General features: G+C 38.2%; 1 protein-coding gene across 34 annotated transcripts in view; it reads right to left on the bottom strand.

Moving 5' to 3' along the window:
* Positions 1-27,885, bottom strand: part of LOC117407165 (disks large homolog 2) — a 248,309-nt gene that overhangs the window by 100,915 nt on the left and 119,509 nt on the right. For 33 of the 34 annotated variants that reach the window (XR_009329587.1, XR_009329586.1, XR_009329588.1 and 30 more), the window contains one exon: positions 5,011-5,064. Coding sequence is in view for 31 of the 34 variants with exons in the window: in XM_059030939.1 (XP_058886922.1) it covers positions 5,011-5,064 (54 nt within the window). In the remaining 3 variants the exon portion in view is untranslated. Of the gene's footprint in view, positions 1-5,010; positions 5,065-10,590; positions 11,323-27,885 lie in introns of those variants that run through there. The other variant, XM_034923359.2, reaches the window with a different exon arrangement.

Raw genomic sequence — 27,885 nt, 5'->3', positions numbered from 1 at the left:
GTATAAAGTTGTAGGTAAATTACATTCGCAAGATATATATAGTACTTCAGATACGGGTGCCTAGCAAGTCTAGATGAAACTGGAAAAAGGTTATGTTCTATTATACTTTTGCCCTTGTTTGAGTTTTATCAGCACTCTTTTCTGTCATCTGCAACAGATCAGTACATCTAGTGCATTAGAAATGTGCCTGATTTAACTAGGGAGATTCCATTTCAATGTGCATGCTTTCACATGTTGAAAAAACGTACAAAACAGTGCAGTAATTACAGTAGATGAAGGTGATAAACAGGTGGATAAATCACTTCATTTTACCTCCAGTAGTCATATAATTACATATATCATTCTACTGAATGATGCCATTAAACTCTGCAATAATTAGAAGAGGAGAACAAAAAAAATAGTAATACAACTAATGGAAGGTAATAACATGACAAATATGCATTTAACCTTTTCCCTCTTCTCAATAAAACAATATATGTTATGATCCCAAACAGGATTAAAAAGCTCTAAACAACGACAATCTATATGCTGCTGCTCTTTATCTCTATAATAATCCATCTGGTGTATTCCCCCAGGCTACGTCCCCGCTAGCCGCACGCCACGTCGCCACAAGCAAAAGGTGATTTATTAAAGAAATCAAAGTAATAATAGCATTCAGGTAGCCTACTGCAAATGTGTTGGTAGAGTGGGGTCTGTCATTCAAATATCTAGGTAAGTTACATGTTTAAAATAAAATACACATTTTGTCTTGCTGAAATAAACATATTAAAACCTATTCATATTTTTAAGTATGAACATTTTATACTGTAGAAACAAATGCCGTTACAATTCCTATTGTACAATTGTTATTATTTTAGCCCTATGAACTTGTAAAGGGCCGACAAGTACAGTACCTATTCTACCAGTGACAGTATGCTGTTGTATGTGTCATTAGGGTTGCATTGGGAACTGAAAAGGGAAGGAAAGCAATGGAAAGAGCAGTTGTTTAGTTGTATTAGTAGGTTATTAACATTTGAAATGGTTATACGTTTTGTATTGTGTAGGCCTACAATAAAATACTTTTACAGTTATTTTTAACCTTCTTTGGGGTGGCTTAAGTTTTTCCGGTGTGGCTAAAAATGTTGAGTGGCTAACTAAATAAAATCCCTAGAGGGATCGTAGTCAGGGGTGTTTCATAGACCCACTTATTAACTTTGCTTCATAGAATAAAACACGTAGCACACTGTTTTCTGAAACCACAGAATCCTTTGTTATTGCAGGGCAAGAATAGAAAGGATGTAGTTAAATTTGATGTCCTACTTTTTAGGGTAAGGGTATCCCAAAGGACCAGTCTTGACAATGACAGAGAACGTGTGCGTGTGAATCAAGAGAGAACATTTTATTCTCTTTAAGATCTAATAGGCTGAAATATTAAGAAACAAAATGAAACGATGGCCCCACCATGGTGTGTATAAGTGAACTCGGGTCAAGACAAATACACCATTGAGATGAAGGTCTCAAAACAGTGGCTTATAATCTAATTGCCACAAATAATCTTTATAGTCTATTATTGACATGTGAAAGAACACACAGACTCACCGGTCTTGATGAGGTTGCTGGATCGAAAGCTATTCAGCTTGAGGTGTGCAAGCTGAATGTGCAATTAGAGGGGTTACCCTTTAGCTTGAGCACTCTCACCCCAACAGAGATCCTACTTGCATACAGAAACTGAAGGCTATTATTTTAAAGTCGATAAAACTGGAGGGGGATATTTTAAATGGCAAGGGAGCACAAGCCTTCATAAATTAGGTCTAGCGCTGCACTGATGAAAGATGCCCTTTGATTGTACTAAATTACCACCCGAGAAGAAAGAAGAACAAAGAGAGAACAAATGATGTAAAGTGAGTGCCATTTAGTAATAACGTTCTGAATTTATTTGTAAACAGTTAGTGGAAAACCAATACAAGGCAGAGAAATGAGGCTGTGTGGTCCAGTGGTTAAAGAAAAGGGCTTGTACCCAGGAGGTCCCCGGTTCAAATCCCATATCAGCCACTGACTCATTGTGTGACCCTGAGCAAGTCATTTAACCTCCTTGTGCTCCATCTTTCGGGTGAGACGTAATTGTAAGTGACTCTGCAGCTGATGCATAGTTCACACACCCTAGTCTCTGTAAGTCGCCTTGGATAAAGGCATCTGCTAAATAAAATAAAAGGCAATAGCTATTTCTGGACTGCAGGCTTTTACGGTGGTCTAGGATTTTTTTTTTTTTTTTAATGTTTTAATGTTTGCCCGTAATGTGTATACCATTTGGATTTATATTTCAGAATAAGTCACTGAAACTATTTCACTTGTTATCTTAAGGTTAGGGTTTTGTAAAGTTACCCATTGCTTAAAGATTTAAAATAAGACTCAATGCAGAGGGCTTCGAGTGGCCATACAGAATGAAAATGGCATTCCTCAAGATGTTTGCAGACATTTCATTTAACTGTTTTGTAAATGAATAGTTCACAGAAGCTGGGGATGATCACTGAACTTAAGAAGCCTTCAGGTGATGCACAGATCATCTAGCTATCATTGGCCATTTACAGAAGAAAATCTATTTTACAGTTTTGTCACCAATCTGGATATAAAAAAAAACACAGCTTTGATATGCAATACAATTTATATACAGAACAGTCTTTCGAGTGGACAAAATCCGAGACAGAGTTGTCACCAACAGTACTTGATGCATTTTCTGGATAAAGCTAGTATACTGTATGACAAGTGCTGGGGTTGTTCCTTGTTTGAAGTTCAGTCAGTTAATTTCTGCATTCGCTCTGACTAACCGAATCAGTCCATTGGCTCGGCGACAAGCTGCTGTCAATGGACTCTTTGTGGTGACTGTTTATCAAAACTGTACCATGTTGTGTTATCACAGGAATCCCAATGAAAGTGAATGGCAAATAGAAATCCAACGCTGCGTGATAAGGTGCCTAATAAACAGGACAGTGCCAGGAAGAGACACTTGCATGCAAAGCCAATCAATATTTGTAATTCGTAATTTCATAGCCTTTGGTTTAAGATAGCAATGTCGATTACACGCGTTTCTTGCACATCCTTACATTCTTTTATGATGAAGTAGAATAAGAACCACTAAGATCGACTGAAAACACCATAAAAAAAAAGTAATAACATGTCATGTGAAACTAATTACACTCTAAATAGCGTATCTTCCGCCAGAGCATTTTTAATTAAAATCCCATTTTAGTCTTTCTTAATTAGATCACTTCTAGTTAACTATCAGATTAATTTGAGGTAAAAACGGGCTGTGGCTTTGCCTCCTGGTAATAGAGGTAGCACTCACAGAGGTATCGTTCGCAGAGGTAGCGCTGACGTACGCAGAGTGCTGTCAGATCAGTAACTGCTTTGTGGGTTTAAATGTAATTTACTTTTTTTTTTTAGAAAATGATTATATTGCGAATCACCAGTCTTGTGAGGGGGAACGAGGGCTAGATGGCTGATGCAAACCAGGGGTGATTCTTCAGGGCTGTAAACTCCTTTTTACAAATGTGAGGATAATAATGAGGAACCAAACCTTTATAGTGTGATAGAGAAAATGAAAGAGCCCTTGAAACTACTGTCTGAAACTAATATATTATATATAACAGCAGGGAAGATCTCTGTACCACCAGGAGCAGTAGCTCTCCAGTTTGACAGCTTTAAGTCAGCCAAGTATGAAGCAATCTTGTACCGGCTGGATACAGTTTTTTAAGGAAAATGCCGCAGTAGAGTAGTACCCAACCAATTCTTTACAAAATTGCTGAGGATTTCCAAAGAGATGTTCTAGTTTTCTAAATGTATATTTATATAACATTTCATATTTCAACTGTATTTATGTTGCCTATTTATTTAATACAGGTACTTAAAAAGTAAGTAGCAGGGTTCTGAAAAATATACTGTCACATGTCCCCACGTGTTGCTACAACTGTTTAAATAATGTACCTGTAATTTTTCTTTTCATTGTTAACATCCTGGCAGCTTTTTACACTTATACCTTTAAAGTCTGTTTCAAATCTCTTTTCCGCTCTAGTGCACTGATAGTGTAAGGATTATTGCCCACATTGTCAAACAGGTAACACAGCAAATACGATCCATGATGTGGTACGGAACAGAAAAGCCAGAGCACTTGCTATGTTTTTAGTTTTTTTGTTTATTTATCACTCTTCCTGCAGTAATTCATAGGATAGATCTCAAACCCCAGTGCACTAGAGCTGACATTTTGAAAAGAGCACTGAAGCAGACTTTAAAGTTATAAGTGTAAAAAGTTGTCAGGATGTTAACAATGAAAAGAAAAATGACAGGTACATTATTTAAACAGTTGTAGCAGCACATGGGGACTTATACCACAATATTTTTCAGAACCCCAATGATTACTCTTTAATTGATATTTAGTGCATGTATTCATTTCAAGTCTATCATTCCTAAAAAAAACAGCATAACTTTCACTAATTATGCCAATGTTTGTGTCGGTTAAATTTGTGTCATATGGCTTCTTAAATATTTTAAATATACTGCCACATTCTCTCGAATATCTCGAAACCTTAAGACCGCAACATGGAAGCTATATTAGGCCACGCATCAAATGGTATTTTTATATTTTGAGTTGGGAGTTTAAATACTCATCAATGTAGTATTTTTTTAATGTGTGTTTGTGTGTGCTGTACCTAGAGGATCGTGGCAAATGAAACTCAACAAAATGCTGAATCTGCTACTTCACTTTATTGAAAAAAATATGAGAAATATTTTATGAGAGATCAGCTACAGCAGCAGTAGAAATAACAAACTTTTATGGACTGATAGTACTCCTCAAAGAAAGGTCAACTTTCTTCATAAATCATGCTCAGCTCACTTATAGTACTGCCTGGACATATAAGAAGGTCTTGCCTTTAAAATCAAAGCACTCCAATATCCCATGTACAGTATTTCAATATAAAATAACAGTAAATGTATACTGTGTGTTATAGAATACAAGCAAAGAATGAGGTTACTTACATACGGCACAGTGTCCAGCGTCTCTGTGTTGACAATTATAGGAGGAGGGCTTGCCTATAAAAATATTAAAAAAAAGAAGTGTAAATCCAAAGAAGTATTTAGAGCTGTAAAAAGATATTGCAGAATTTATGAAGCACATTTTATTAGGGCTGAGGTGAGAATCTCTCTGTAATGGCCCTTATTAAAAGTATACCATAGTAAAAGCATAAAAAGTGTAACAAAACAATGTGAATGCATGGTAAAGCATTGGTAAGCATGGCGAAAAAATATGGCAAATCATGTTAAACTATGATAAATCCACAGCATAAACATGGGACACTGGCAAAATTACAGTGCAAATTTACCGTAGTACATTTTTATAAGGGTACCTCTTCAATCGAGATGCTGGAATAATGTATATAAAAAAACGGTATCTCTCTGTTGCAAGTTATTTTCTGTAAATGATCAGAAGTACTGTAGTACAGTCTGTGGAGACAGCATCCAAGACAGCAAAAATGACATTTAAAATTATGAATAATAGACTTCCGAAAGAAATAGCGCTCTACACAAACACTGCTGCCCCTTTTTTATGTGCAAACCCTATAAAGCCAGTGTAGCGTGTATGTTATGCATACGTATGTACTGTAGGGTAGGCTGCTTACTTTGCTAAATGTATGCAAACTACATATTAACTATAGCTCAGTTTCAGGAACAGAACTGCAGTTGGTCTTTCACTGCACTGCAGTTTGAGCAATTCCAGATTTTACCATGAGCTTAGAAATACTGTACCTGCCCTTAGCTAAATTAGACAAGTGACCAAAAGATCAGGTTTCTCTAATAGGGCTTACAGCAAAGCCTGGAATGGGAGCCGTATTTCTATTACTTAATCATTCGGGGTGCCATGAAGACCAAATTAAGCACATTAAAGATCTTCACCATACAGAACAAGCCTTAAATAAAAGACTTGAATAACAGTTCAAAGCTCTTTTCAAAATGTCTGCTTTAGTGCACTGGGGTTTGAGATCTGTCCTCTAAATCACTGCAGGAACAGCAATAAAAAATAAAAAATAAATAACAAGTGCTCTGGCTTTTCTGTTACGTGCCACATCATAGATCGTTATTGCTGTGTTACCTGTTTGACAATGTGGGCAATAATCCTTACACTATTATCAGTGCACTAGAGCAGACATTTTGAAAAGAGCTTTGAAACAGACTTTAAAGTTATAAGTGTATAAAATGATGACGTGTAACACTATATTTTTCTGAACCCGCTACTAACTCCTGAAAAGCAACAAAATACTACTAATGGAAAAACAGCTGTCAAGACAAAAAATTGGAAACTAACCCACAAAAATGCATAAAAAAACATTGCTTACACTACTCAAGAAAAGAACAAACCTACAGTTTCTGAAGGCAAACCAGTGTAAGCTGTGTTTTGTAGAATATCCTTATCTATTATGTGTAAGTGAGGGAACACGTCTCACATACAGTACGAGACAGTCATAATTCACAATTGGAGGCCCAGCCGTTAGCTGTTAGAAATTGATGTAATGGAATCTCGAAGGAAATTAGAGAAATTGAGACTTTATCTGGTTTTACAGCTTAAACATTCAATGAATGCTGCATGTGCTGTAATTACACAATAAGTAACTGGCTCTGTAAAAATATATTTATTATGTGAAAGGCGCTATACTGCATGCTGTGCTTTATATTATTAGTTGCTGTTGTTCCTATTACGGTTTTGTACTGGATGGATCATGGCACATTTTTCCAGAAAATCCTCATTACACTGTGCTCCTTAACCTGAATACACCCTTTCTAATTATAAAATGGTTCAAGCACTGAATACAATTTATAATTAAGGAAAAGATGCCTTGATCTAAGACTAATTAACATTTGGAAAAGCTGTTATATTTAACCTAGCTTAATAATGTGGACTCCTGTGAGCGACGGTGCAGAACACTTCTGAGGTTCTAAGGGGTTTAGAACAGATGCTCCTTCTAAATTGTTATTAACCCAATTCAACGGTAATATGTGCTGCTGACAAAATGAATATGTTCCAAGTATGCCTGGTAAAGTGCAGATGCACCCATGTTGCAGGATCAAGACGAACACAACACGTTTCTGACCTGGTTATTCTGTTTCCTGCAGTAACGTTGGATCTTCCAGGCCCCCAATCTAAGGAGGCGGCAAGATCAAATGACAGCTGTCTGAACACACAGTAAAGATGAGTGTCCCTCGGGACTAATGCATCCAGTCAGGGAGCAGAGAACGAGAAAGGGACAACGAGACAGGGAGAGAGTGAATCTTTAACTGAACAAGTGAAGTCAGCCGCAAAACACAGAAACTGAATGCACTTCTAATGTGTGAAATCATGTGTGGAGACATTAAGAAGAGCAAAAGTGAAGCAGTATTCTAGACTTCTGGTATACAAGTACAGTAAAGTGCGTCTGCTGAACATACTCGAGGATCCTTATTGTTACAGCTGTATAACTTAAATCAGGAAGAAGCACCAGTGCTGCATAGCGAATCTTCCTTTCTATTCCTATTCATTGGAGACGAGCAAGCCTGTCAGAGATCACCATAGCTCTGAACCTTTGAGCCGGTATGTGTCCACAACATAAACAAACCTTCCAAATCCAAATCCCCCTGCCATGCTGACAAGCGACGCAACCCTTCATTCATTCTTATTTTCACACATGGACGTCTTGGAAGACTTCATAAAGGGGATCTAATTGGCTTGGTCTTACTTGTAATGGTTCTTGTACTAATGTAATGTATCAGAGCAGCACAAGGCAGTTCTCAAGTAAATCTTCACCTTGTAGCACCTGTAACCTTGTAGCACCTGCCTGATCATGTAAACCATTTGAGCAACAGAAACAGGTGTAGCAACGTCCATAGAAATTCACAGTACAGAAACACAAGTCTTTAAGTGAAAGAGCTATGCAATACAGTTAAAAAACACCAAGGGAGCCAATCTTAAAACAGGAGGCTAATTACTGTATCTACTTAAGCGTACACTGATAGTGTATTTTAGTCATTACTATAACTGGCAAACCTTTTGCTAAGGGAATTCCTCCTTACGTACAGTAGGTCTTCCACAGCACGCTTCTCTGCTATTTCCCTTCCACATGAAAATGAGAATGTAAAGTTTCAGTTGTGGCTGGTAGATTGAAATGCTTGCGCACATTTCCAGTTTGTCAGAAACATACTATCAAGCAGAGCGCTCAAAATTTAAAATTATAAAAAGAGTTCTCTGCAGCATGAAAATAATAAATGGCTAGGAGTATTCTTTGGCCTCAAGGTGCACACTAAATTGTAAATAGAATCATGTATTCTAGAACCCACAGCCAGTCGAGTTTTCTTCTGTTGCTATACAAAAAGTGTATCCATGTTGTACCCCTAGCTCCACTAATACGAGGACATTATAAACAGAAGATCGGACTGGTGTTCCATGACCTTGACATGGAGGTGAAAGGTTTCTCACCAATCCGTGTACACTATGTCACAAAGTTTACCTTTGTGACCATGTCAGAAATTAACCGTGAATGATGGTGAGACAGAAAGCATTGTACAGTACGGAGCTGTGCTTTGCGATGCAGATAATGAAAACCATCTGAGTAAAAGGACATGTGCATTGTGCAGTAGGATGTACAATATTTGCAAAGCTGTGATTCCAAGAGACAAACACAAACGCCTCACAGCTGTGATTCTCTAGAAATAGAGAGACAAACACAAACGCCTCACAGCTGTGATTCTCTAGATAGATAAACACAAACGCCTCACAGCTGTGATTCTCTAGATAGAGAGACAAACACAAACGCCTCACAGCTGTGATTCTCTAGATAGAGAGAGACAAACACAAACGCCTCACAGCTGTGATTCTCTATCTAGAGAGACAAACACAAATGCCTCACAGCTGTGATTCTCTAGATAGAGAGACAAACACAAACGCCTCACAGCTGTGATTCTCTAGATATACCTCACAGGTGTTTAGCATTAAGTAAAACATTTTCACTTCATTCATCAATGCATGTCTTTGTAATCTAAGCTAGTCAAAGCCCCAGATTTGGGTCAAGGAAATGGTTTAGAGGGTGGCTGTTCAAGTAGAAAAATCTCCCTCTGCTTCTCCATGTTGCAGCTGTACACTTCCTTGGATCCAGATCAGAAAATTGCATGTCATCTGCAGGTAGAAATGCAGCTACACAATAAATGGGTAGGAGTGGAAAAAGTAATTATGACTAATGAAAAGGAGGCCCTTTAAAACACTAAAATAATTTACCTTCAATATTTAACTTGTGCCTACAAAAGCAACAAAAGCCCAAACACTATAGGTGCTCTTACGAAAGCATCGAGTATATTTAGAAGATTTATTTTTCTGTTATGTTTTGTTTAACGTCCTGCTTTTGGTGCACCCGCTGAAAGGTGCGTTTATTTAACTGGCTTGAAACTTGATTTCTGATACTTTCTGAAAGCAGACGTCTGAAAACAGAAAGCTCTTCATCTGATCTGCGGTAATGGCACAGTTTTATTCCACAGCTCTAACACGTTCAAACAGGTCAATAGAAGAATTCACTATGGGAAATGACACACAAAAGCCTGCAGCACAGTGCAGCACTAAAATACATCACCTGGGTCACTGAGCCCCTGATCATTTTATTTTTTCTGTATTAGCTATCTAAAATCTCATTTCTAAATGTCTAGTTTAGCTACATAATTCAGAAAGGATATGTCCCATCCCCCCAGTCCTCTTTCAAGCAACTGACCCTTAACGTGCTTCTGTAATTTTCTTCAGATATCAGAAGCTGCATGTAGGCTTATAACCTACCATCCAGAACTAGATTCACTTTTCCCATTTCTATGCTAATGAAAAGGAAAAATCATCCAACCTCTCCCTTCTGTGGAGTGCTCTTTAAAAACATGAAATTCCCCTCATCACAACTTTATAAAGAGAACTTGAATTAAGAGCGAAAATGAGAAGGCTCAGGAACTGTGCAATAGTGAGAAAGGAAACTTTAGTAGTAATTAGGAAAACATATACAAGGTGATTAGAAAGTAAGTTTACCACATCAACGCATGGTGCATCAATGTGGTAAACTCACCCTGTATCTATTAAAGGGAAGTTCACAAACATAACAGAAGCACTAAATGTTAAAATAATACTAGTCAGCAAAAACCTGAACAGCTGAAACCACAATTATTTGTTTAATGCTTCAAGTACATTTTTCATTAACCAGGTTATCAACTACTGGTATAATACTGAAAGTAATTTAAACAGAAAACTGAAATAATGCTATCATGCTAGAATTTTCCAGTTTACTTAGGTCATGCAGAATACAAATTTAGCACACAAACACTAAAGTGTTCCCGGCTCCTAAATGTACAGTAATACAGTACAGCAGATTTCAACGTGGTGCCGATACTAAAAGAACATTAAATTAAATCAGGTTTTCTTTTCTTTTTCTGTTCAGTGATGGAAATACAGGATTACATTTCCATATCTTTAGATACACAGGCAGACAATATGACTGCAGTATCTACAGCAAAGGAGCACACAAGACTCATTAGCACGTTCTGTAGCAGCACTTCAAAAAAGTTTACCTGAAACGGGTCGTGCCAGCCATGTTGACAGGTGCAATCAGACCACCACTCACAATTAGCTCCTTTTCCCATGGCTATGCATTTCCTGGGGCTTTTCCAGACACTGTTTGTCCTTAAGACGGTGGGTTTAGCCATGTTGCGTGCCAGAGTGCCCCCCGAAGGGGTCTGGGAATTGTAGTAGCATCCGTGGGGCTCGTGCTGCCAGTCACGGGAGCAATGGGCATCGCTCATCACCAGGTCTACGTTCCGGACAAGCTCTGTGCCCTGAGGATCCCGGCAGCAGCTGTGCGGTTTGTTAAGGTAAGTCATTCCTTTCCTCTTTCTTTAGTCCTTTCTTTAGTTTTTTTTTTTTTTTAACTGCTGTTTCTTGCCTTCAAAAATAAATCCTCTTATCTGTTAAGAGCTCTTTAGCCTGGCCCCCGGTACCGACTCTGGCTGATGTTATAAGCAAAGCATCGTGGGAGCAGCAGCAGCAGCAGCAGTAGTAGTGTGAGTGGAGCAGCGCAGCATTATCTGCTGGTTGGGAGCTCTTTGTCAATAGATGACTCAACTCACAGAGCAACTTGACAGCATCTCTGCTCCAGGCAGAAGCAATCTATGCTCCGCACAGCTGGGCTTCAAGACCGAGCCCTGCATTACAAATGCTTTTAGTTGGAAAGCAAACAAGCAGTGCAGTGCTCAACACAATATTCAATTATCAATTAGTTCCCTTTTCCTGGAACAAACCAGTGCACAGCTGAGGCTTGCACGAGCAGCTTACCTGTGTATCAGACTCAGACATTTCTAATAGAGTTTTCCCCACAGGCACGTTGAGTTGTTTGTTTTTTTTTAATCATATTATTATTCCACACAGTGACAGTGCGTTAAATGGGAAAACAGAATTAAAAGTTGTCTTGATTTATTTATTGTATATTAGACAAGAATGTGACAGGAAATAAATACTGTACCTAATTACATTAGCTTTTCCTGCCCCCCCCCCCCCCCCCCAAAACAATAGGAAAGTTTAAAACTGAACTTGAACCCTTGACAGGCATGTAACATTTTCAAGAAGAGTCGTTATTGTGAGGTTCTGGCACAACCAATTGGGATTCAAGGTGTATTTAGGCCACCCAAATGTTGTTACTGAATTCACACCATCCTGATGGTTTTTATCATGTAAAACCCCCACACTGTGCTCGATTACAGGCTGAAGTACACACGATATAACACTTATGAGCCACCTACTAGACAGTAAACTCTTCACTCATCTGCTGGACATTTAACACCATATAGCTCGGTAGTGAGAAATCCCTCTGTGTGAGCCTATCAACCAAAATCAAGTTTACCAAAGTCACATAAAAAATGGGATAGTTTTCACTTTGAGGTCAGGTTACACAAATTACACAAAAAGCATCAACTATCATTTAAATTGAAGATAACTATTAATGTTAAGAAATTAATACATTGATACAAATACACAATTAGCAGTAATTGAAAAGCTGAACATGTGGGTGGTGTTCTGTGTTCCCTGACACATCATAATTCTATCTGCAACAGTCAAATAGGTTCAATTTCAAACACTACTGCAGTGGGTAATTTCACAGCATCCTAAACATAAATATGCCCTTGTGTCAGCATTTCTTTTTTTTGGTTAACTCTGTTATTGACCATATTTAGTAACCTGAAGAAAATGCATGCTTACACTTTTGAAGAAACCTATTTATTTACTTATTTTGGAAAATAATGAGGTATGACTTTGAGAGACTGAGTCACAAATCTAGTGAATTAATTAAATTTAACATCTAGGCTGTATGGAGGACATGGCTGCGTTATAACTCACAGCACAGCAGTGCAGTCACAGCATGGCAGAATTACACCAAGCTCTTTAAACAAGCCCAGTGGTTACCTGTCATTAAGTGCATGTATTATTATTATTATTATTATTTATTTCTTAGCGGCATCTGGACAGGTGCTGGTTTTATTGGTATTTTTTTGTTCTGTCTAGCAAGCGGAGTGGTGCATCGTGTGAAGCACTGCCTCACTAGATCCAACTGTGTTCACAACTGAAGAGAGTTGATGTGGTCTCTATTTTGCTTTCAGTGGATCATAAATTATTCTCTTTAACGGTTTGGAGTTGTGTGAGTGGCCTGTTGGATTTCCAGTGTTCTTCAAGGTTACCAGCTCAATACCAAACCAGGTTTATACAAAACAAAAGTCCTCCCTGCTGGTGTTTGTTAATAAGTTAGTTACCTGAGTTAGTTATTCGGTTAGTTGGTTGTTCCGGCAATATAAGTTACAGGGTGTTCTGCAGTCCTTTAATGTCTCTGTTACCATTGGAACCCCAGTCTCTGCTGTAGTCGAGACTCGACTGCCTCCTTGCTCTGCTGCTGCCTTTCCGTACCTGACATTATATGTTTCTATGAGTGCTTCACTTCATTTATTGAACCAGTCTAGCTGAAGAGTACCTGAGCTACCTGACATTAACGCATGTTAAGTTAAATGTCATATCATTATGCACTCTAGACGCAAGAGAATGCAACCATTTTTTACTGACTGCACTGAGATTGTTAGATTTATTGTTTTCCAGTGTACAGCCAAGCGCTCTGCTGGCCTTGCATAAACCCCCCTTGCCGAGGGGGTAGTTTTGGAATACAGAACAGCTTTCCAATGAACCTTGTCAATCAATGAGGCTCAGGACATGGAGGTTTAATAGGTAGCCCTCCCATGCCAGCATACCTGCTGGTTTTACACAGCCAAACATTTCATTGAGGGCACCTGTGGATACCTTCTGCCATCTCATTTCAATTAGCACAACTCCAACTCTGTTTAAAACAACATTAAGAAAGGACTGCAATTTATAACTAGATAGCCCTGAATATGCAGGTTTTAGTCATGTAAATAAAAAAAAGCATTTGACCCTGTGCTAGGGTAAGTTTAAACCTTTTTTCCTATATATAAAATAAAGAAAACAAAGAACTCCAACACCACAGTGTGGTTCATTCTGTAACATAGCCACTGTGGTAACACTGTGGTTGCTGTTGTGAGGTTACTGTATTATGAATATTTAAAATCAATCCCAAGATTATTTATTCTCTGCCTACAGTTTTGACAAGCTGTATAGGCTATCGGCAGATGACTGAAACAAGGTTTAATGGGAAATGAACCAAGCCTGACTGGCCTGCTAAGACGTCTAATGCGGATAATGCTATTAACATTATCAAAGAGTCTATTTTATGAACAAATCAAGGGTGTGCAGAGAAGTCAGACTTGACTTTCCTTGCAAGATCCTTGCAATAGAAATAGCGAACACAAAGTCGCCAAGGCACAATCAACTTAGCCACGCTGTTGTACATTCTGAGTGGCTCTTTTTGCCAATTATTCAAATCCTTTGCTTGTTATTTGATGTGCTTTCACCTGAGCTCAGGATCAGCCTTTCAGATCTAGTAGCCTGCCATAGATGTGTCTAATATAGGCGAGATCAGCCAAAATGTCTTTCTAGAAGTGAAGAGCTACTTTGGATCAAATTTCCTTTTTGTCTCGCTGTCAATACACAGCTGTGCAACTGATATCGCTGGCTTGCTATATTGTCACAAAAATATCAAACAGCTTATGTGTGCTACCAATACAGCACGAGTCTCTATAGATAATGGGATTGCAGTATATGCTCTCAGAGCTATCTCATCAGGGTCATCATTTTACTGCTGATTGCACATACAGTAGTAAGCTTAACAGCTTATTAATGCCTCAGGTTTGAGATTTTGGCTTACAAAAGAGCCCTTGCTTGAGTATTGTGTTATTGATGTTGCTTTAATAATTGACCTCCAATGGATTATGAGTACCGTAAGTCAGGTCCTTAGCTGTATTGTTATAGCAACAAACAAAAGAAAAAGTGCAAATTGAATTTGTAACAATGCCTTTTCATGAGCTGACGTTATGCTTGTCAGCGTAGTTAAACAGACCCAGCCTCTATTTTTATGGTGAACATGATGAAAGAGGAGTGATAAATCTCCCATCATCTCCCACCCCCGGATTTGGACTGGATGTATTTCTTACCAGGGCACAACATTTAATTTGCCCTTCAGGCTCATGAAAAACGGAACATGCTCGGGCAATGCATTTCTGTCCATGTCTGGCAACTTGATGTATTTGTTAGAGATGGGCAAGCTTTGGCACAGATTCGAAAGCTGATTTTCACAGGAGCCTAGACAATTATCCCTGAAGCCAGAGGATCATTTCAGAGACAGATAGAGAGTCATAGAGAGAGAGAGAGAGAGAGAGAGAGAGAGAGAGAGAGAGAGAGAGAGAGAGAGAAATTCAGTAACGTGGTATAAAAACTGGAGCTCAGGATCAATGCTACACTTCCTCCTGCTGTTCACACAATTCCATGTTACCAAAACAGACCTTTAAATGGATCAGCTCCATGTGTGTCAGAAACCAAGGTTATTAAAAGAAAGAAGAAACAGGGTACAAGGTAGTCTGTGCATAGTTAAGAACGGCTCAAGCTTCCAATGTAATAACTCATGTAAGCTCCTGCCAGCAATACCAAGCATGATTACAACTGGTGGATAATAATGACACACAGTAAACTAGAGTAGGAGTGTGTTTTCAAAACCATGTAGCCACCCAGCGGATATAAAAACTCAGGGGATAGATGGACAATTTCAGAACAAATGGAGGCGGGTCATTTGTTGCCCGTTAACCGCTGCATAAACAAGGGAAATGATTTTAAGGGACAAGGCATCTAACAAGTGCAGTGGTGCCCTGATATATTACTCCATTTGCAGAAGGTTTTTAATGGCATGTGAATGGCAGTATTTAATTAAAAAAATAAATAAACTCATAACTGCACCAGTTTTACTTTCCTTGGCTAAGAGTTATAATAACATTCAGAACAGAAAAGGACAAGCAATACAAAGACTGTATTCTTTCATATCATGCAGAATGTTTTTTTATTTGATTTTACTTCACCAGGATTACAATATATGGGTGACCCCCCCCCCCCCCCCCCCCCAAAACAAAATGTCAATGCTAGGCCACTGGTGAGCTCTTAAAGGTGAAGTGATGTTAACCACAAAAATTAATTCTCATCCTCGATGATGCCAAAAATGTAGAGAGAACCCGATTTCCCAGCAGGATATTTTGTGATCTCTGTGTAACTAATGGCTAATAAACTAGGCTAGCAGATAACACTGTGATTGACTTTGAATGTAATTGCAGAGCACGTAATTACACTGTGGAGACAGGCATGGGATGTGTTGAAGCAGGATTAGGATACGGCCTATTTCATGCTGTAAACAAATCCATCAAGTAATCAAATAAGAACTCTTAATATACGACTGTAAAGAATGATTGAGCAGTGCTGAAAGGATAAAGATTCACCCAGTCATGTCTGTGCAAAAATGCAATAAACCAGTATTGCAGTGTTAAATTGCATGGCAGTCACAAAGCATTATATTGATTGTACAGTACATAACAGCACCAGCATGGTTTTATGTCACCAGTTTGATGGAATATCTTGCCTAAAGCAGTATCTTTACAAGAAGTGGAACCAACCAACTAAAGGCATACATCATGAAAATCGAATCTGCGAAAGTTTTGTTGTACCAAAAAACAATATTAGTCTTATTTCACTACTGCTGACCTTAGAAGTTACTGTAAAAAAGACGAGACAATAATTCATAAGGAACAGCCTTTTATACTGTGACTGAGGATCCACTTGCGGAGCAGACAAACATGACTTTAGATATGATATTGTTTTTTACAACTTGAAGGAAAAAAGGAAAAAAGTGTATAGGACAGAGAAAGTCAAGTATTGCCATGACACAATGTCATTCTACAAGTCACTGGCAATCAGCACATGCAATAGATGGATTTTGTGTTTTAGGGTTTAGCTCAGTTGTATTTCATTTTTTCTGGCTCATCAGTTTTGATTGTTCCTGGACACCCTTTGTAAACGAGATGGTTAATTTACAATACAATTCAGAATTGAACAGAGAAAATGGATTATAGTCCAGGTTAAACGTACAGGACTAGTTAAAGAATGTTAGTGTCAGGCTTTATTGGTTCGGGAGTGACATCCATTATCATCTCTCAACATGCCACAGAAATACCACCTTTTCCATCTTTACATAAGGCCAAGTGTAACGCCCCCTAATTGATATCCACAGTTTACATCTTGTGGACAAGTACAGTTATTGTATTAAATACTATAAACGGTTGTTTAAGTGAAAGCAAAATTGAATTCTTAAATACCACTGGAACATTGTAATGGCATGTCTGAGACATGAAATGGGCCCTTTGTGTCGCTTAAAAAAATGAAGTATACAACAAATAGACCAGGTTACAACTCAAATTAAATATACTGAACAATGTCTGCTCATCATTTTATTTTATTTATTTATTGGAATGTGTTGAAGTTGGTAGGCTGGGATGGAAGATGTTAAAAGGGTTCAATGGAAGTGCAGACATGACAAAGAAAATGAAAGTGTAATTGGTGTTAATCAGGAGGACTGTATAATAAACGTGCTTCCAGTTTTATAAAACAAATGCTATACTATCCTGAATATATGTTGTTTCTGTTACAGAGAGTTGAGTTAAATCATGAAATCATATGGCAGTGTCATAAACGCTGATTTAACTGAGGCCCAGGAAAGGCCATGTAAGATTACTAAAATCTAATACCAAAAAGGCAAACAGAGCTGTTAATGGACAGGTCATCCAACTGATTGTCAGGTACATGCTGTACAGTATTCAAGAACGCATCTGAGAGGTCGTGTGGGATGTGTGGCAGTAATACATTGGCCCTAAGAGAGAACAGTTCTTAGTGACTGTGGGAGGTGAAATGTCTATCTGCAACCTTCAAATAAAAATATATGAATGTATCATTCATATCCCATAGGAAATTAGGTTTTAGCTGAGAAAAATAATACTGCTGCTGTGAAAATAATCCAAGCTTATGTGGAAGTCCAGGAAGCCACAGCTCCACTTCACTTCACTGTGCTGCTGTTGCCATGACAGGAGCTGTGAATGCACTGAACTGAACTTCCACACACCACCTAGCCCACACTGCACTGCTCCTCTCCGGATAATGCAGTCCGGACTGACAGGATCTCAAAAACTGACAGCTAATTTACTTCCTAAAATGTTGCTTTCTGCTCTTTGTGTTGTCACAGCCTACACAGAATCTGACATTGAAAATGACCCGTGGTAAATAAGCCTGCAAAGATCTTTAAAGTGGTATTGTCTCCTCCTTTGTACAGGTTCAACACAGCAGAGAAAACAATATGTTATACAGAGCACACACACACACACACACACAGGCACAAACACACACAGGCACAAACACACACACACAGACATACACACACACAGACATACACACACACACACCCACCCCCACACCCACAGACACACACACACACACACAGACATCTGGTAGCACACATCATTTGGTCCAAGATTTGTGTCGCTTAAGACAGCTCTTGTAAATGGCTGTACTGATGAAACAATTCTGAACTACTTCCTCTATGAGCAGCTGTCACTCTTGACCACATGCCTACAAACACCAGTTTCACACCCTGGGAAATTACTTCCTCGGGACAGCCTATTGAGGGCTGGCACCTTCTTTGCAGGCGTGACCCTACAGTCACGCATATTACATACCCCAGTTCCAGTGAGGATTCGCCGTGCCTGTATAAAGACCTCCGAACGAGCACAGTCTTGTCAAAAGCCCCTGACAAGGTGAGTCACAGCCCTCTCCTTGATAAACTGTCTGGCATCCGGTTAGGGGACAATCTGGCTCCATGGTTGCCTTTACCAACTTGAAATGGGTTTTAAATAGATGTTCAGTAACGTATACAAATTAGAATACATGAATGTATGGGTATCTCTGTATATACAGAAAACAACTGTAAAAAAAAAATCTATTTAAAAACAAAACAGTGAATTGAATCTAATAATAATAATAATAATAATAATAATAATAATAATAATAACCAGGAAGTTATATAGCCAGTTCATGCACTGCTTTGTGGACCTTCAAATCAATTTCATAATCAATGCACACAAAACCAGAGCCATTTCTATGTATATATAAATAAATATGAATACTATTTTAGTGTGATAAACTGCCAAAAAACGCTGTATCATAAAAAATAAATAATAAAAAAGAACCACAAGAAATGCATATTAGTGGTAACGTTAACATATTGTTTTCTTGCAATAGCACCACTAAAAGGCTGGGATACAGAACTGCAACCTGGATAACAAACTCGTGTCCCAGAACGATCTTACATTTTACACTGCAATGTCATTCCTTCACCTTCGCATCTGTTTCCTACATGGATTTTCTCCATAGTTTACTATCCCTACTGCATGCAGAATTAAGAGGTTATAAACTGCACCTTCAAATAAAATTTTAAAAAATTAATTAAAATGCTACCCCAAGCTGAATGACTCAATTACATTTCAATAAAAATAATAATACATGTATTTTGTATTATTGTATCATTTATAAAGTGCTGATCTGTAATACTAACAATAACCACAAGGTGGCATCTGTGCATTAACCATTACGCAGAATTGATTGATAAGCCCTTGCCATTAATGAACTGCTGTAATTTTGTTTCAGTTTTCTTATCTGTCTTTTTTTCCCCCCCAGTAAATAAAATACAACGTATGATTTATCCAAGTAATATATGGCTGTCAAATGTGACAAATCAGTCACTAACCATCAGTTAAAAAGCCTCATTCACTGAGATTTTCATTTAAACAAAAATATACTGAACTTTGCTATTTTTTTTTCTTCTTATTTTCCATCTACCAAAATCTTTAATGTACTGAAATATTGAAGGACATTAAAATTAAATCAAGAAAACTCACAAATGACACAGCACTGGGGAGGTTAGTGGAGGAGCAGGCTTCAGTTATGGAAGTCCTAAATGGTACTCATATCTGAAGTTACTATTTCAAACTCAACACTGTCAGAAATATTAGAAGGCATACATGGCAGTCCATGAACAGCACGTTTACAGCCTGTGTCCCACCCAGGGACAGGCCTCGGCAGGAAGACTATCCTGTTTGCATTCCTTACACTATGTATTTTCTTCTGTAACTGTACGGTTGCCTCCATAAGAAAGCTATACTCTTGCCACCTCCATGGAAATAAATAAACAACATTTGTAATTGAATCCAGTCTAAAGCTGCAGTGTTCCACATTGCCACGTTCAATTTTTACTACAGACCTTCTGTGCACTCTGCTTCATCAGAAACCAGGCTGTGTTGGCTGACCAGGCTGTTTACATTACCCTAGTCTCTCTCTGAAGCCTGCTGGTCTCTGTCACACCGTGACTACAACATCCATCCTCAGGCTACTACGTTCAACAGCAGAAGGTACGAATGTTATGTGCAAGTTTTGTTTTACATCAGAGAAGCAATTGTGTTCAGTAAACTAAACAACGCTGCGTTTTGGATGTAGATGCTTTGCTTGTAAGCGTGTGTGGTTTCAAGGCACATGCCACAGTGGATTCATGTTCTGTCTGCGACTGTATCTGTACAAACCAAGGACACCTCTAAAAGAAAGAGAAAGAAAGCAAAAATAAATACTGCTATTTATTACTGCTATTCATGTTGCGTGTCAGGCAGCATGCAATAAATAACCTTGGCATATATCACACTGGAATATTCAAAGAGCACATCCTTTAATCATGGTTGGGCCGTTCAGCATTGTAAACGCAGTGTATAAAAACTTGATCACAGGGCTTACGTAATTAGTTACTAAAGTATGTGGGTTTGTGAGCGCCTCCTGTGAACAATTTTGAAAGCGTGATTTATGTTTCTGGAATACATGTTGCCATGTTTAATTACAGCGCTGGTCTTCAGGTCCTCGCCGGTGTGAATGAAGAGGAGATACCTGATTATGGGTCACTTGGAACGTTTCTGGGAGTTTCAATCTGCGTGAGAGTTGCCAAAAAGCTGCACATCGCTGGACAAATCACAGTATTATTCAGGTTAATAAATCAATAAACATGGCTAATTCATATACTACATAAAATACAGCACAGCTCAAACTGCATTTTGACTATACTGTTATATAGCTATGGCCAAACGTTTTGCATCACCCTATAGAATGAACTAATTTTGCTTCATGAAGTCGAATGAAACCTGCTGAATAAAGTTACATTAACATATTAAATTAAATACCGCTTTGTAGTTGTCCATATGCTTAACGAAAAAAAAAATGAACATTTTGAAATCTAACATGAAATACTGTACTACTATTATGGCTTCCGATAGACTTTTGCGACTTTTGTAGTTTATTTGATTACATGAAGTTAAATAAAATATCTAAATTATGTCCATATAGTTATTTATTTATTTATTTATTTTGTTTAGGCAGATGTTTTACAGTGGGTTTGAAATGCGTCATGCTTCACTACACTTTAGTACACTTCATACCTTTATAAGAGTATTTACAATATGGTGTCACGCCTCGGATTTCTCTTTGAAATCCCTGAAATCCAGTCTGTTTGCTGTTCCAAAATTGTATGCTAATTATTCACCATATTCTTGGACTACTAGTGATCATTTGATCTCGTCTGGATGACTGTCTGTGAAAGGTGCCATACAAATCAAATACTGTAGAATACTAATAAGGAACTCTGCAACATTACCGGTATATTATGCAGTATTACCAGTACTGTACACAATTGGCACTGAGTAAGGCACGGCGCACAGGGTTGCCTACAGCAAACGTTAGTTAACAGGAGCTCATCCATATGTATGCACACAGCAGGGCCACTTTCCTACAGCCACTTTACACAGCTCTGTATACATTTCTAGCTGGAGATGTCAATAGAATTCCAGGCTTTGGAAAGTGGCCAGTAGAGCCAGGATTTGAACTTTAGCTTCTTGCTTATGCTGCATGGTAAGCAAGGGGCTTTGGATTCAAATGCAGACGCTGCCTGTCACTTTTGTTTATGCTACTCCAGATACATACTCATTGTCTCTCTGTCTCCCATTCCAACCCTATGAGACATGCTACATTGCACGAGGCCCCTCTGTTGCACACAAAGCTGTTGTGTACAGTAGACTGACTCTGCTAGAAGCGAATGTCATGATCACAATAATACTGCTGGGAACACATTGGAAAACTGGATAATAAACAACACTGTACATTGGGAAGTATTCATCTGAAGATGAAATACTTGGTATCCTGCATTACTGGATCCATGGAAAAAAAATCTTAACACAACACTGAATCATAGATGATTTCCAGGGCAGTCTCCTCAACAGAATCTGATGATCACACTTTTGTAGGTAGGATATACTATTCATTAGAATTAGAAGTAACACATATCTATAGAACATATTATTGGGATATGTACAGTACGGTTATGGCCAAACGTTTTGCATCAATCTATAGCATTAACTCATTTTGCTTCATAAAGTCAAATGAAACCTGCTGAATAATGTTACGTTAACATATTGAATTACACACCGCTTTGTTGTTTTCCATGTACTTAATGGAAAACTGACAAAAAGTGACATTTTGAAATCTAACATGAAATACTGTACTACTATTATGGCTTGTACAATATTATTTTGCAGTTTCTTGGATTACAATTAAATAAAAGATCTAAATTTGGTTCATCTGTTTTTTTTTTTTTTTTCAATTACGTCTCAATCCGAAAATTCAAGGTGATGCAAAACTTTTGGCCATAGCTATATATAACTTCTATATTGTAGAAGATTGGTTTCTGCTTTGATAACCATGCAGAATCTATACATAATTTAGTGGCATCCAGTCTCCTCCAAGGTAATGTATTTAGGTCTCTTCATCTTCTACCTGCATTTTTTTTTTTTGCAGTAAAATTTCCATTCTCACTTCATTTGTGAAATGTAAAAGGCAGCAGTGTTTTCTCTGCTGTTCATATCTGGCACTTTTACAAGTTTCAAAGGCAATGTGTGATGTCAGTTTCACAAAACCACATTCCAAAAACTTGCATGTCACACTTCGTTGCCACAGGACACACAGTACAGATAGTTCACAATCTCTGTCCTGCGTGAAATGAATGGTGTGTGCCTTGAAACCACACACACTTTCAAATAAAGCATCTACATGCAAAACACATTGTTTAGTTTATTGGACACAATCCAATATCAGGGCAGCCAATGTCAATTGAGATGCATTATTTACTGCTTCTTTTTTAAAAGTATAACACGTAAAAATAAACTGAAGCACAAAATGCAAAAAACATGCAGTTAAAATCTAACAGTCATGCATGATATATCACATTTTAAGCTCATGACGCTGCCGCTGTTTTCATCGTTGTTTGTATAAATGCACTTTGTGTTTCGTGTAGCATACCGATACTGATACTAGGGTATCTTCATATGCCGTTACTCAATGTAAACTCATTTTTAAAAGGAAATGCTGTACGTTGGATCAATTTAAAAATAAAAGACAGCATAAATCTAAGCAATTTGTAACGCAAGAGAGTGAAGACTGGCAATGCTACCACTGAATCAGTGTACGTGGTTGGAGGGTCCCTCACAGTGCGAACGTAGCATTGTAGCTGAATGAAGTAAATATGCCTCGGACTTTACTGTAAAATCAAGAGCCCATTCATTGACAATGGTCTCTGAAAAATGTTCCTTGAATATAGTGAATTAAAACAGTTACTCTTTTTTTTAATACATTGTATAATACTACTAGTACTACTACTACGACTACTACTACTACAAATAATAATAATAATAATAATAATAATAATAATAATATACACATGATACAGTATTTGTAACCACCAGAGATCAGCTACTGCAGTGCATCTTACCTGAAAGCAGTTTAGACTGCCCCTGCGTTTTCTCAGGATTCGTTCAGCTAAACTCTGCTTCCATTTCCATACAGTGACAAGCGAGGGCCACTTGAGTGGGCCAGAGTCTAATGACCTGAGCTTGCTCTCGTCCACCGAAAACCTCTTCTGATAGCGCTTAGCCTGCAGACTTTCTTTACACGGTGGAGGCAAGAAGTTGGGGACACTTCCCCGGTGATGCGTCTCATTTAAAACATTGTTCACTAGAATGTAACTCATCTTTACTTCACGCTTTATTTTTGCTCATTCCCAGAGAAACAAGAAAAAGAAAATTCAGCCTTTCCTGTGCTTGGCTCTGAAACCTTTGTTAGCTTATCTTTCTACTGGGTCTCTTTTTGAACTAACTGCTAACATACAACGTGTGCCAGAATCTCGTTTTCATTCACCCTTCATTTACTTTTCCATCAACCTCTAATTTACGCATGCCAAAAAAGTCAAGAAAGCTCAGTGGCAGAGTTTTTAGCTACACTCCCAGTTCTGTACCACTCCCCTTCTCATGCTATCCTGTTATCTCTGTGGTCTATATTGTTTTACAGTGCCTGGATACAGATGATGTCAGCACATCAACCCTGAAATGAAGTGGAGCCCTCTGGTGACACATATTCAATATATCTGATAGGGTCAGCTTGGCATGCCCATATGGAGGTCAGTCAAATCTGATTAGCCACTCAGTCCTGAATATAAATTGTTGAGAAACATAATTAATGCCACAGGGAACAAAACTCTACTGGGCGGCTAAAACTAGTTTAACAGCAATCAATTGCCAGAACTCAGCCCACTCATCAGCTGAACCTCTGGCATCGGGACTATGCTAGCAAACACCACAAAAAAGAAAATGTCCAACTGACCCCCTCACCCCAAAAACATGCCGACTACCTGGATATGCAGCTACGTTATATAGACATGCAGCACATGCATGTAGACAGATGGGATGTAATCCTGACTTGACAGTAAGTTTGCAAAAGGCATACCTTGTTCAAACTGAACCTTGCAATTCTTTATACCTGCGCCTCATTTTAAGTCAAGCCTTGTCCTGTTCTGTACCGGTACAGTACACAGCAGTACTGTTCCATGATAATAGACTTGATCCTGCTGTGGCAAGGCACACTGCTAATACGTGTGCAGAAGATACAGCAGAAAGAAGATTCAAAACAAACTGCCCCCTGTATAGCTATCCGCAGCCACCTAATAGGGTTTAAGTTACAGTAAGTGGAGAATTGAAAGGTATACTCCTTTATCTGGCACAAATGCTGATTTCTGTTTACCAAAAATAACAAAGCAGTCAAAACCGCTTGTCGTTTTGTACTTGACATCTTAGAATGTGTAAATAATCAAAACTGAACCTATCTGCAGCTTTACCAGACGCGTCACTGGGTATGTATGGCAAGCCATAATGTACCAATGGGATGTCAAAATCTTTGCATACTGTAAGTGGCTGCTTACAATGCAGAGTCACATCTTTGTTGAGGTTCAAGTGTTAATCCTGTATGGCAGTCATGCTGTCTGCTTCGTGTAATACTGCATCCTGCAGAAAAAGAAAGAAGGCAGTCTAACAGGCACCATGCTTGATGTAATCACACAAGGAAAATGATACTGCTCCACTTTAAACAATAGGACCAAATAGGGTAATGAGACTGCATGTTATACCAGTAAGGGACCAAATAAGGTAGTGAAGGTACTGCAGTTTCCTGTGCCTCTTTAGCTCTTTGAATGCACACTATACTTGTTTGTTTTTCGGCTGCCTTTTATAGGTTTCAATGGCTGCTGTATAATGCAGATTGCTCTTCTGCAGGTCTCCCCTGCAGCCTGCAGTAGCCACATTGCTGAGCATAACTGTATTGCATCTTCAGGCAATGCAGCAGTGCTACAGTACACGCTACAGCATGCTGCCTCACTTTGTTGACCAACAAGAAAGCATTCTGAAGAGTGTGATTTGTCATTGTCTGTTTAAAGAGTATGTAGCTAACATTCCATAAATGTTACCTGTCCTGCACTTCCATTCACTATACACAGAAGGTGTCAAATGTGCAGTTTTGAAAGAAACACATTTTCGAGCAAAACTGTATTTTCACGTGTATATTTCTGGTAGTATAATTTAAAGAATGTCCTCAGATTGCTTGGAATCTCTACTCTTCAAGGAATCTCTGCTCCATGTGATGTAATCACTTCACTGCATCCTCTACCATGCTTTAAAAACATGCCTGCACTGCTTGTTTTATTGACAAATCGTGATTGCTCTATTGGTGAAATACGGAGTTCAAATCCATCGCTGGGACATTATGGACATCCCAATGATCACCGGCAGAGAATAAGGGTTTTCTTGCTATGCTAAAAATAGATTGAACTACTGCCCTAACATCCTTAGACCACCGCGCAATAGTTTCCATCTGTCACGTGATTGGTTCACATCACTGTCAGTCCCGCCCCTTTTTAAAGGAACACCCTCCACTCCAACAAGATAAAATGGCTGAATGAAAAAACTGCTGAACGGCGATTCTGTGACTTAACAGAAAATGAATTACAAAACACACTACAAAGAAAGAAAATAACTTGTATGAACTTTAAAAACAGTTTCAGTTATTTATTGATGTTGTTTAGTTATTTACTTATGCTGTATCAGCTGTATTTAAACAAAATATTGTAAAGCCATAAACATTTATGACCAAAACATTTGGCAAATCACACCCATAAAACTTTTTTTGCACCAGATTTGTCGGCGACCTGATGCACTGGTAGTAGTATATTACTTCATTATATATATGTACAGCACGAAGATATTCATGCCAAAAATGTTTTTTTTTCAAATGCATAATAAAAGGCTCGCAAATATTTATGGCTTTATTGTATATAAAGTCATATTTACTATCCAGTATACGGTTTTGCTAAAAAGAGCCAACTTCCCAGCGTATCGGTATGTTTAACATACGTTTGTCAAGGTAAAGTGTGTTTGAAAACAAACAGTGGAGGTACTTACAGGCTTTTGAAGGTAACTTCACTCATTTATTTCTATTTCAATTTAAAGTGTCAAGCAGAGTATGCAGCTTTAGTGCTAATTGTTTTCATCTCAGTCCTTTATCCTTGAATAACCTTGAATAACCCACATAGCCCATTTACAGCATGCTGTAAACCCTATTATTTGAGCAAAAGCGTGATAGATCAAAAATAAAAACATTGGTTTAATTTAATAAACCAGTTAACCACCAATGTATACATCTCCTTGTCATGTGCCAAACCTTATGTTAATTATGTATAACATGTAGCTCCCACTGCATTTCTCCCTGGGCAGCTGCTACAATCAAACTGAAGAGATTCACTAAAATTGTATAACATTTCAAAAGCTTAACAGCATAAAAACAGCAATATATTCATTTCCAATACCAGCAATATTGGGCTCAATCTTAACAACTGAGAGAGTACAAAGTCTGCAGTCTGTTCAGGAATCCGTGCTGCTCCTCTTCCATAGAAACTGTGTGCTAGCTCAAATGATATTATACATGAAAGATGTGAGGAGATGTATGTTGAATATCATAAAGTCCTTCAACATTAAAGTGCTAATAGATTGTGGCATTTTAAGTGTTTAAGGGACAGTAAGAGTAAACAGTAGCGTTAATGGCAAACTTCTTTTCACAGGACTCTATTCTATGAAGTTACACATACTCTGTCAGAGCAGACTGTAACACAGTTATGGGTACTCTTCTAAAATGCTACACAATATAATTTTCTTAATGGAGACTTTGCATCACAGAAATCATCTTATAAATAATGTAACCACATTTCATCTGTTTGTTTTTTAATCTCTTTAGTTACTGAACTGCATGCATAACTTGTCACTAGTGTGATTGGCTGCTGCAAGACTTCCAGAATGTCCTTGAGAATAATACATATGCGCAGCAAATCTCCAGGACCTTTATTTGTTACTCATTTCTAAACGGAAATGACAGTACATGTTGAAGTGCACTTGTTATAAGCACTGTAAAGCCTAAATGTTTTTTGTTTCTGTACTGAGACACTGTACAATGCTAAACTAATATGAATATTTACGTGTAGTCCTTTGATACTCTTATACTCCAGGTTGCTGACAAAGGCTATCGGATGCTGGTCACTTTCCAATCCCTGCAGTCCTGCTCATGCCTTCTGTACTTGACGAAGCACATGTCCAAAAGCCAGTATAGGACGAGGAAGAACTGCCTTCATCAAACTAAGACCAGCATGGAAATCAACAGTCTATAGCAGGTACACCAAGCCAAGAATATATCAAAGTTGTTTTCTTTGCAGTAGTGCTGTATGCTGGTAAATGACAGATAACAACCTAAATAATGGCAAATCTTCTTATCGGACGCCTACAAAAGATCATGCAGATTTTCAAACAAAAACTCTGCGCTGAGCGACATGAAAAATCAGGACAAGAAAACATAGAATCCATCGTTGTTAAAATTAAGAG

Source organism: Acipenser ruthenus, chromosome 9 (genome assembly GCF_902713425.1).
Source record: "Acipenser ruthenus chromosome 9, fAciRut3.2 maternal haplotype, whole genome shotgun sequence".
Classification (NCBI taxonomy): domain Eukaryota; kingdom Metazoa; phylum Chordata; class Actinopteri; order Acipenseriformes; family Acipenseridae; genus Acipenser; species Acipenser ruthenus.
The sequence above is the reverse complement of the archived record's forward strand: the minus strand, read 5'-3'. Positions and strand labels throughout refer to the sequence as shown.